The 11066-nt window shown below is 43.3% G+C and overlaps 2 protein-coding genes across 2 annotated transcripts; both read right to left on the bottom strand.

The window, feature by feature from the left end:
• Positions 1-151: 151 nt before the first annotated feature.
• On the bottom strand, positions 152-4417 carry nutf2 (nuclear transport factor 2). Its single transcript, XM_053426526.1, has 5 exons — positions 4353-4417; positions 2358-2477; positions 1795-1866; positions 1381-1479; positions 152-1102 (listed from the first exon to the last, which is right to left on the bottom strand). The coding sequence occupies exons 2-5, from the start codon at positions 2454-2456 to the stop codon at positions 989-991; spliced, it is 384 nt and encodes a 127-aa protein (XP_053282501.1). The 5' UTR covers positions 2457-2477; positions 4353-4417; the 3' UTR covers positions 152-988.
• A 535-nt stretch (positions 4418-4952) lies between these two features.
• tsnaxip1 (translin-associated factor X interacting protein 1) lies at positions 4953-10640 on the bottom strand. The gene is made up of 11 exons (XM_053427203.1): positions 10490-10640; positions 9424-9505; positions 8994-9134; positions 8786-8879; positions 8302-8498; positions 7930-8071; positions 7322-7488; positions 7104-7217; positions 6938-7020; positions 6201-6324; positions 4953-5862 (listed from the first exon to the last, which is right to left on the bottom strand). The coding sequence occupies exons 1-11, from the start codon at positions 10543-10545 to the stop codon at positions 5773-5775; spliced, it is 1290 nt and encodes a 429-aa protein (XP_053283178.1). The 5' UTR covers positions 10546-10640; the 3' UTR covers positions 4953-5772.
• Between the last annotated feature and the right edge of the window lie 426 nt (positions 10641-11066).

Genomic DNA, 11066 nt, shown 5'->3' with positions numbered 1-11066 from the left:
CTTTTCAAGTAATAACCATACTTACAGTTATGAACCTGAATATGAGCATTGTGCCTGCTTTAAAGTAAACACTTGTACGAGGAGTCACTGTGGAGACCGACTGGGAAAACAATTAGTCAAAGAGAATGATACAGAGACAAATCCATAAGCATTAAGAAAAAAAGTCTGGGTTTTATTGTGTATCGTGGCTGTAGTCCATGCCAGACGCGTGAGAAAGTCTGAGGTTGACAATGGCAGAGAGAGATAGACAGAGAGTATGTAAGATCAGAGCATATCACACAGCAGGGTCAAACTATGTCCTCCATGATTCTTTGGTTGAGAGGGAAAAACCTGGAGTGTACCATGGCAAAGTTAACAATGAGTTAAAAGAATAATAAAATCAGTAAAATGCACTAAGGCAAGCTAAAGTCAATGCACAAGTGTCATCTAAAAACAAATTATAACACAAGTCAGAAGTGAAGATGAAGCCGACTCTGGACCTGAACATGGATCTTCAAACCAGTGAACAACAGTGCTACCAGATCTGAGGTGTCAGCAGTGGAGTCAACAGCAGAACGGGTTAGAATAGAGTAATGAAGGGAAGGGAGCCGAGCAGAGGATGCGTTAATGGCGTCGGTCAGCTGTTTTGTCTTTCTGGTGGCTTGAGTGTAGATATTGTAATGAGGGTCTCCCAGCGTCATGCAGAGCAGCAGAGTGGCACACTGGGACGTCTGATTGGTCGGCCGGCTCTCAGGAACAAACACTTTGCAGCTCTACTGGCTGGGGTGGTCTGAAAACCCACCTGGATGAGGTTCAGTGATTGACATCGACAATTCGGTGTTTGCTCGATTTTCCAGACAGGCGTAAATAAGACAGCAGGAGGGGGGGGACGAGATTTCCCTCTTCTCTCCATCCTCGACTCCTCCCTCCCTCCCTCCCCACCGTCCATCCATCCATACTTCGCACAGTGCCCTTCCCTTTGGCTGGCCCACCAGGGCGGGGGCCGGGCCTAGCCAAAGTTGTGAATGGCCAGCCTGAACATGTCATTGGTGCACACCCATGCATCGTTAATGTTCTTGAGGATGAAACTCTGATGGAATCCCATGATGGGGTCTTCGTCAGCCTGCAGTCAAACACACAGAAGAGGTTCAGGACAAAGACTGAGATGGAGGACGGCATCACATGGACACTAAAGTAGTTTCTCTTGCATGTTTTAAATTCAACTCAGTGAAAGAAATAGAAGAAGGAAATTGTCATCGAAAGGCTAAATGTTACGTTACTGCATTTAACAGTTTCCAAATCACTCACTTGCATTATATACACCTACATCAAACAAACAAAGAACAAAACATCTTATTATGTTCTTGATCTGAATAAAGCATGAATGACTGTGCTTCTTACTTTTAGCTGTCCTACCACCATACTCAAGATGCAGCAGTCTGGAGTTGGCTGGTGATCTTGCGCTGTTATACTATGCGCTATTTTTGTGAAGGGGAGGCTCTGGCAAAAAAACACATAAACACACACAGATAAGAGAAAGATTAATTCAGGAATTAATTATTGTTAGAAGATAATAAATTGAAAAAAGAGCATACATCAAAACATTTGCCCAAGAATCACCTCATTTATCTGTATCTAATTTCATCAATGAAGTTAAAAACAGAGAGAGTAGCATGATTATCACTGAACTCACAAACACATGGTCATTACCCACTGCTGTCTGTATCCACAGATGTAACATTAAAAGGTTCGGGGTCCCCCCCCCCCACAATTGTTACCTCTTTATAAAGCAATAAGTTACTAAATAAAACTCACAGAGAGTTTCTCGACAATTGCTCTTTTCCCCTGGAACTGTTGTCCTTCCCACGTAAGGCATGATGCATCTATCTGTGTGGAGCAGAAACAAAGTGGTTATTAGGTTACTGAGCTGGAAGGAGTTAATTTAAGTAATAAAAACCTGCCAACAGTAGATGAACATCGCAGTTAGACAGAACACTTTATCAGCTGTTTAGCACAGTTGACCTCCTCGCTCCTCGATCTCTGCTTTGGCAGCTGCAGCAGTCTTACGTTTCTTATAATTTTATTAAATATTTATCATGTTTTTTTTTAATAGGTTGTTCGGGGAAAAGAACAATTTAATTACAGACAACATAATGCCTGCATTTTTTCGGCCTTAGTTTACATTTTGTTAGTGGTATGTTATGATGTTTACCTTGTTGTTAATGTTAAAACAAACAACTCTGAATTCCTGACAAAGCTTCAATCTGACGTCCACTCAGCAGGAGCACCTGCTACATCTCATTCCCCAAATCTCTGCAGCCCATCCCTATGATGAGACATCTCTTAACTCAACAAAAACATGGCTCTGTTCCACTCACATATAGGCATCCGAGTTGTGTTCTGTCAGAGTCAAACACCTGGTAATAGTGCTGCACGAAGCTGGAACCTATCTGCTCCCACGGAGGCTGGTCCACCATCCTGAATCACCCTGCGACACACTGGGAGGATGGAGAGAGAGAGAGAAGGGGACGGGGTTAGAGAGACGGTGGGAGCCAGAGAGAAATAAACAAAACATGGGTGAAGGAATGTAAGTGTAAAATCGATCATATGTTCCAATCTCTAATAGTCAAAATCTACAGAGGCTATAGCATTAAAGTAAGAGAGCTTTTTCCCAGAGTTTCATTTTAAATAATAAGTTGAGTTGAAACAGAGACAATGCACACAGCGCTTTATTGACCAAGTTCACTTCACTCCTTCCCTGTCACACCACAGTCTGGCTGATGAGTCAAACCTGCCGAGCAGTACGACAACCACATGACAACGTTCCTCTGGTGAGTAGTGAGTCTACTGTAAACCCACTAGTGTGGGCACCATGAACAGCCGGTTTCCTCATGCCCTGTATATGGAGCTTCTATTGCAACAGACTACAAAGTTAACCAGACTTTATTTATACAGGACTTTTCGTACAATCAAAATGTAACACAAAGTGCTTCACAAAAAAAACACCTCCCCCAGACACACACACACACAAACACACGCACACAAACACACACACACAAAGCTAGGGCTTAACAGAACACTAAGAAATGAAGACGCTCTGTGAAAACAGGGACTGAGAAAACGCCAACTCATCAGTTTGCAATGAGTTAACACTAGAGGCAGACACAAAAAGGCTAAATTGAAAATAAATTATAAATAATTTAAAGAAATACATAAAGAGGATAAATCAATAAAAAGTTATAGCATTATTATATTATTATATTAGCAGTAGTAGTGGCTCCGGCCCCAGATGGATGGAAATAATCTACTATTATTGCTAGTATAGTATTAATATATTACTAGAGTTGTAGTAGTAGTGGCTCCAGTCCCTGATGACCATAAAAGTACAAGTGGTAAAGATAATAGATGGAAATAACCTACTATGGTTATCAGTGTTATTATTATATTATTAGTCAGAGAGAGTAAGTAAAATAAAACTGTGTAAAAGAACATAAAATAAGATAATTTAAAAGTATAAACCAAACAGTAAAAACGGTTTACAATATAAATACATGTAACTTTAAAGTGTTTCATACTTTCCACACATGTTTATGGGGCGGTGTCATTTTAAAAACACCCATATGAAAGAAGCCCTGAAGCCGTAGACTTTACATGTGCACCAGTGACAGTTACTGGCAGATTCCTGCAGCTCGGGGAAATAACCAATTCATCAGGATTCAATACTCGAGGGTGTAATAAACACAACAAGGCGACCCCGATGCCCCCGGTGTCCATGTCCCAGTCTAACCGAGGCCTCCCAGTGACAACACGGGTCATGTGCTCTCATGAAAGCCTCCACAGTTGTTTCTGAGCTTCGACACTGGAGGACAAACCCAAACACGGTGTAGAAACCAGCCCACGTTGGGTTCCAGGCCCGGGGGAGTGAAGTGAAATCTGATTTAGAGAGGTTGATCTACTGACAAGCTCATTTCAGCAGCTAACTGGCTAATACTAGCTGTCTTGTTTTGCTAACTTAGCCTGGTTTAAACCCCGAGTTAGACTCGGGTTAGCCTCCGTTAACATGGTATTTCTTGAGGGTGACACGCGGGCCGGTTGTCTGACGCTGGCATGTTCGCTGGAGGCTAAAAATACCCCGTCTCCTCCAAGTGCCTCCTGCGGGCCCGCGGACACGGCGCTCCGCAGCCCGGACACAGCTGCCCTACATAGGCGTGCCCGACGCGAGCCCCGAGCCGGGCCGGAGCAGCGGAACCAGCCCGGAACACCCCGCTGTCCGGGTCCAAACGCGGGGCTGACGCAGCGGGCTCGGTTTCCACACATGTTTCCATTCACTGCTCCGGACGAGCGCTGCCTGGAACCCAGAGAGAAGAACTTACCGCTCCGCTCCGCCGAGGCCACCGGCTGCAGATCGGTCTGCTGCCAGGACGTGCCGGCGTCAGCGCGCGGTGCATTGTGGGGGCTGGAGTCATCATACGTCACTCGGTTGTTTACATTCGTTGGTAGTTTGTTTATCTGATCTTTCTGCAGCTCAAATCATGATGACGATGATTATTGGTGATATTTGTATTACAGTGTTATTATATTATTATTACAGTAGTAGTAGTAGTAGTGGCTCGAGCATAGTCCTATTGTTGTGAACTAACTTTTTGAAGAAGATAAAGTTTGTGGATGCCATTGCATCATATACTTCAAATATTTAGAAAGTTATACTAACTTCACACCAATATGTTTCCAAAATCAATATCCCACTACCTCTAGATTATCTTAAGGCTATTCACAGGGCCTCTATCAAAGACATAGTCAAAAAGAAAATTGAAAACAAATCTGTGAACTTACAACAACAGCTATCATTTACATTTTTTTATTTTGATTCTCCCTCCTCTGCATTTTAAAAAATGATTTTGGTTAGTACCTTTGTATCCAAGTGCTGAAAAACACAGTCAACCGGACTGGCTTCCTTCATTCCTCTTTCAAACCACCTGTCGTCCCTGGCCAAAATGTGGACATTGTTGTCTTCCAGTGAATGTCCCTTGTCCTATAAGATGTAGGTGGACTGTTGGGACCTAATCTGAGGAGCTGTCTCTCCTGTGCTGAGCTGGGTTGTTTAGTTTCCCCAATGTACAGATCTGAGCATTCCTGCATACTGCGTTGATCTGATACTCTCTGGGTGTTTTGACTCTGGGGTGGACCAGTGTCTGCCTCCGTGTGTTGGCAGGCTTGATGTGTACTGGGATGTGGTGTTTGTGGGAAATCCTCCTGAGTTTTTCAGATTCTCCAGCTACATTGTTCTGTTGATCTTTCTTTTCCTCCCTTTCTGCCCTGTTTCTCCGTTTTGTTGTTTGGATAAAGGCCCAGCTGGGATAACCACATGTTTTAAGTTATTTTGGATATGTGTTAGTTTCTTTTCGTTGCCGTCTGACCTTGTGCGTACAGACTGAGCCCGATGGTGCAGAGTTCTGATAACTGTGCACCATGATAAACGTTCCTCTCTGATGCAGTGATTCTTAAGTGTGGTCTATATTATGTGGTTTTCCATGCGATCTGGAATTGGATGAATAGCTCTTTCTTTTATGTGCAGATCCAGTTTGTCCATTTAACAAGAAAACTGCACATTTAAAGTCTGTTGACAATGTAATGAATAAGAATAAACATACAAATATAATTATATTGCAAGATGACCTTTACCAATTCTACAAGGCACATTTGATAGTTATTATATTAATTGGTGGGATTTGGATTTCTGGTCCCATAACAGCAGAGGGGGAATGGCACGAATACAAATATTACAACTTTATATCAGTTGCTGGCTGGAAAACTATTTGATTCAACATTGTCCTCGGATTGGTCAAGAACTGGAGGTTGGGCTGCCACACCAGATTCTTCAGGCTGTTGGAGAATTAAAGTCGAGAAAGAAATATTTTAGAAAAGGATAAGACGGTTTTTCAAACTACAGACCTGTGACAAATTAAAAGCACCATGATATCTCTGAAACAGAATGGATTCTAATGAAGTTAGAGCTACTAAATGCTGAACAACAGTTAAACACAGTGTTGTAATGTGTGTTTGAGATTTGTAGATATCTCTTTAAGGATGTGCATGTCAAGCTATGGTGTACTACACTGTACTGTACTGTAGGAAACATACCACAGCAAATTCCTTGCATGTGTTAACCTACTTGGCAATGAACCCTGATCTGGTTCTGATTAACCTCTGCAGGTACTTACCAAGCTGTGGAGCCTCTGGGAGGAGATGATGTCATTGTTTCTGTCTGCTTCACTTTGAGCCAAGGTCACAAGTTCATTGATTTCCTCATCCGTCTTCAGAGGGAACGCTGTGCTCACGTCTTCCCTACACACACAGAAACAACTCTCTTGAAGAAAACAAATAGGGATAGAGCAAAAGAGAACTGCAACATGCCTATAACCCTTTAACATTGCATTTCCTGTTTTATTTTGATATCATAACATTTCCTGTTATTGCAGCGTGTATTTCTCAGGCCCGGTCTGTGCTTCCCACCAACAAACCCTTTTCTGCTCTGCTCATTATTCCCTGCCAGGATATCATAGTCCCCCTCATGTACACATCATGTGTTCATGTTTTTCCTTGTGTAGCCTCTCTCTGTGTGACCTTTACTGGCTGTTTTCATTTTTTGGCTCCTTGCCTGTTTTTAATAACCTGTTCTGGACTTCTTGTACATGGAATTTTGAACTATGGGTGAAGACTTTACTCTATTACCTCAGTGTTCTCTGAATCTGAGTTACAAACACCTGCTTTTGTCACAGAGAATAACTTGTCTATATTCTTTTAATGTATATGTGTCAGGTTTGTGTTTATCTGAATTGAGGGAGTTGTATGTAGTAGAGATTGTGAAGCCCCTCTGAAGCAGATTGTAATTTAGGATGGTATGAATATACTTGACTGTAATTGTGTGTGTGCTTTCTATGCATCTTATTCATGTCACCTGAACTCCTGGACAGTGAGGGTGTCGCTCTCACGCTGGCTGGACTGAATTTGCCTTTGTCCCTTAGACAAACTCAAATCCACCTGAAAAAGAAATTGGAGAAACTCAGCTCCTTACAAAATCACCACAGCATATTGGGTCCACTTTTGAAGTAAAGTACTTCTACCTGCACAGTGGTTGAGTCGAGTGTCTCAACCGGCATGTCACTTCCTTTATGGAGCTCCAGCAAGGTGTCGTACTCACTCCTCAGCTGATTAAAGTCACCCTGCAGCGTCTTCAACTGGACAGAAGAAGAATTTTATTAATTCTTTCATTTTAAATACTAATTCTGATGAGGATACTGAATTATATGCAGGTTTACTATGAGTACAGTTTATAAGATACCTGCAGGAGTGTCTGCTCATGTGTTTGTTCCAGGGTGTCCCAGTTGCGTCGTGGTACAACATCCCAGTACTCTGCCTTCATCCTTGTGAGCTCCTCCTGGGCTGTAGTCAGGTCTCCTCGACAGACCCTCAGAGCGAGCTGCAGCGCCTCTGGATCCTTGGCCTCTTCTTTCAAAAGGGAAACAGATCTCAACATAATATGCTTGTTTTGGGATATTCATAGCTGCATATTTGCAAGTCTCTCATCATAAATTACTAACATAAAATAAATCATTCAGGAAATCAAACTTTCTGCTTGGTAGGGTTAGGGTTAGAATTAAGGTTAGTGCACTATGAATGCACTATATTTAAGAACTATAATTTTGATTGATTGACATAAACTTGATTGAACATAAACTGTAGAAGACATGTTGAAGGTTGATCTATTTGTTTATTGTAACAAAGTAGATGAAGAGGAAAATCACACCTGACACTCAGTGGCTGTCATATAACCACAGTCTACACCTGGTGGGTCTTAACCAGACATTCTTATTCAGTGCGTTATTTTTTAAAGAAGTAGAATAGAAAAATAAATGAACAGTGATGTCATTTTCCTGCTATAGGGCTCACCTGTATTTTCATCTGCACTGTGCTCCTCCTTCCCAGAAGCTCTTGTCAGGTAACTGAGCTGCCCAATCAGCAACCTGCGGGCGTCACGCTCCTCCCGGTACCGCAGATACTGGTTAGACAGCTCACACTGCAGATGTTCTACCTGGAGAGGAATGGAACATAGTGGGGTGACTCACGCAAAAGGTTGCTAATCTCAAATTAATCTTATGATCTCAACTTTACTTTAATAAAAATGTTTACCGACACCAAATTTTTCAAATTGTCCTTTTTTCAATAAATATTGGAAAAACTGGAATTTATCTGTAAACTGATCACACCAAGTTGTAAGACCTTAAACATTACATGACTTAATAAATATACAAAGGTATGTACCACTTGCTGAGTGCCCGTGTCTTTCTCCCTCGCGGCCTCGATGTCCCTCTGCAGCTGCTGCTTCTCCCTTTTCAAGGCTCCGATCTCCACCTGCTCCTCTCCAGAGCGAGCTTGAATCTTCCGCTCACATTCCTCCCTCACCAGCCACAGCTGGGATCGCAGTGGTTCCAGTTCTCGGATTTGATCCTGCTGGTATGCTAAACAAATTTGTATTGCATGATAAAGAATCTATTATTATGCCTTAAGGGCTGAAGACTATTTACGACAGTTGTGACAGTTGATTTGTTGAAAAAAAAAACGTGAATAAACTTCTCCAACATGAATATTTTTAATCATCTTGTATAATTGCCAATTGAATCCTTTCAGATTTTGTGGTTGAGAAAATTCACTTCAGGATCTGAGAACTTGTGGGTTCTTTTAGGGCAAATATTTTTAAATTAAAAATGATCAAAAGGAAGAGGCAGGTTTTTGCAGAGCTACTGACCCAACGTGTTTTCATATTCCTTTTTGATAGCAGACAGAATGGGTTGGTAGGTTTTGAACTCTTTGATGAAACAACCAAAGATATGACGGTAGACCTGTTGCCAAGGTAGATGGAGATATGCAGTACAGACATACAATAATAAATGTTTACTGAACATGTACGTTTACATTATTTTTCTCTGGTTGTATTGTGAAAAAAGCCACAGCACCTGTAGCTTCACTTCCTGGTGTTTGGGCTCATTGGGACTGATAGTATGAAGCTCCCTTGTCACATAGTTTTCCATGTGCATCAGCAGTTGGGGCTTTCTCCCTGCGCCTGCATAAATGTGACTGCCGCCTGCAACACACAACTAACGTGGCACACAAAAACACACAAGAGACAAGACAGGTGTTTGACTTTACAATGACAGTGACAAACAATGGTTGGCTGTATTGACTAAAGACAGTGGTTTATATAGGCCACATGGTTCGGCAGTCTCACAGTCCGCCATGAGCTCTCATTCATCCCAACGTCTGTTGATATTGACTTAATATCTTTGCAGCAATCAAATTACACTTGCCTATTCTTAATAACATAAGGTAATCTTACTCTGACTGAAATCCTCAGAGCTTAGATGAACCTGTTGATAGTTTACTTACCTTTCTCACTGCACTTTGTCCTTCTTGTCCCTCCGCTGGCATCTGGACAGTGTTATTTGGAACACTGTGGTCATTTGTAAGTCTGAAACAAAAGAACAGGGCTAAGTCGAGATGAACGTTGTTAATTTAACGGCGAGACAGCGGCAGCTCGTAAAAGCAGAAGCAGTTGCCTCCAAACAGTGTGGCAACAACGGCACCCGCCTCCCAAGTGTGGCCACAGTGGTAGCTGGCTCCAAAGTGTGGCCACAGTGGTAGCTGCCTCGAAAGTGTGGCAGCAAGGGCAGATGCAAAGTGTGGCAAAAGTGGCAGCTGCCTCCAAAGTGTGGCTAGAGGGCAGCTGCCTCCAAAGTGTGGCTAGATGGCAGATGCCTCCAAAGTGTGGCAACAACGCCATCTGCCTCCAAAGTGTGGCTAGATGGCAGATGCCTCCAAAGTGTGGCCACAGTGGCAGCTAGCTCCAAAGTGTGGCTAGAGGGCAGCTGCCTCCAAAGTGTGGCTAGAGGGCAGCTGCCTCCAAAGTGTGGCCACAGTGGCAGATGCCTCCAAAGTGTGGCAACAGTGGCAGCTGCCTCCAAAGTGTGGCTAGAGGGCAGCTGCCTCCAAAGTGTGGCTAGAGGGCAGCTGCCTCCAAAGTGTGGCTAGATGGCAGATGCCTCCAAAGTGTGGCAACAACGCCATCTGCCTCCAAAGTGTGGCTAGATGGCAGATGCCTCCAAAGTGTGGCCACAGTGGCAGCTAGCTCCAAAGTGTGGCTAGAGGGCAGCTGCCTCCAAACTGTGGCTAGAGGGCAGCTGAATCCAAAGTGTGGCAAAAGTGGCAGCTGCCTCCAAAGTGGGCAACAGTGGCAGCTGCCTCCAAAGTGTGGCTAGAGGGCAGATGCCTCCAAAGTGTGGCAACAACGGCAGATGCCAAACACTGTGGCAACAGTTGCAGCTGCATTTACACATCAGTGGCAGGTTCTTTGACACCGGAAGTGCCTCTACGAGCTTTGCCCTCACTGATTTAACCGGGCAGCAGTCAACCGACCGGTAAAACATGTCTCTACAGCGGTCTCCTCATCACTTACATTTGTTTTTGTGACGGTGATAGCGGTGGAAGTTTAGCATCTCTGTGCGGCGACATATCCTGCGATCGACCGACGCTCAAATATCGACGCGTCAGCTGTTTTCTAGACTCGAGGTTAGCATCACAGGAAGTAGCGCTGTGGATTGGTCTCCATGGTAACAAGGACGGTGCCCGCAGCAGGACCCACAGAGCTGACCGCGGCGCTGCCTAACTAGATTTCCACTTGTATAAGACTTACTCTTTCTGTTTAACTACAGGAAATAGACGTTTGTCCAACCACTGGAAAGAGCTGCCCTTTAACCGGAAGCTAAGCCATTAAGTTTGATTCGTGCCAGCAATATACTATATGATAAATAAGTATTACAATACTAAATATGGTTTAAAAATAAACATCGCACAAAACTACAACTTCAGCATAAGAACTTAATGTGGACGTGACGGGAGGGAAGGGAAGAAAGACTTGCTAAATGCTAAAGTGATTTGAGTCGAGCTGTCTTTAGAAAAGGCAGATGTTGAAACACTTTGTTTTCCTTCTGCAAATAATGAAAATAGTAACTTTACACATTCATTATCAGGTG

Source organism: Pleuronectes platessa, chromosome 7 (genome assembly GCF_947347685.1).
Source record: "Pleuronectes platessa chromosome 7, fPlePla1.1, whole genome shotgun sequence".
In the NCBI taxonomy this organism is placed as follows: domain Eukaryota; kingdom Metazoa; phylum Chordata; class Actinopteri; order Pleuronectiformes; family Pleuronectidae; genus Pleuronectes; species Pleuronectes platessa.
The sequence above is the reverse complement of the archived record's forward strand: the minus strand, read 5'-3'. Positions and strand labels throughout refer to the sequence as shown.

What these genes read in the sequence shown, in the direction of transcription:
- tsnaxip1 (XM_053427203.1), bottom strand. Translation starts at nt 10,545, where the DNA reads ATGTCGCCGCACAGAGATGCTAAACTTCCACCGCTATCACCGTCACAA. An exon ending in TCGACTCAACCACTGTGCAG is followed by an intron (nt 7,021 to 7,103) that starts GTAGAAGTACTT and finishes TTTCTTTTTCAG; the next exon opens with GTGGATTTGAGTTTGTCTAA. An exon ending in CCCAGAGGCTCCACAGCTTG is followed by an intron (nt 5,863 to 6,200) that starts GTAAGTACCTGC and finishes ATTCTCCAACAG; the next exon opens with CCTGAAGAATCTGGTGTGGC.
- nutf2 (XM_053426526.1), bottom strand. Translation starts at nt 2,456, where the DNA reads ATGGTGGACCAGCCTCCGTGGGAGCAGATAGGTTCCAGCTTCGTGCAG. An exon ending in CAATTGTCGAGAAACTCTCT is followed by an intron (nt 1,480 to 1,794) that starts GTGAGTTTTATT and finishes TTTTTTTGCCAG; the next exon opens with AGCCTCCCCTTCACAAAAAT. An exon ending in TGGTGGTAGGACAGCTAAAA is followed by an intron (nt 1,103 to 1,380) that starts GTAAGAAGCACA and finishes GTTTGACTGCAG; the next exon opens with GCTGACGAAGACCCCATCAT.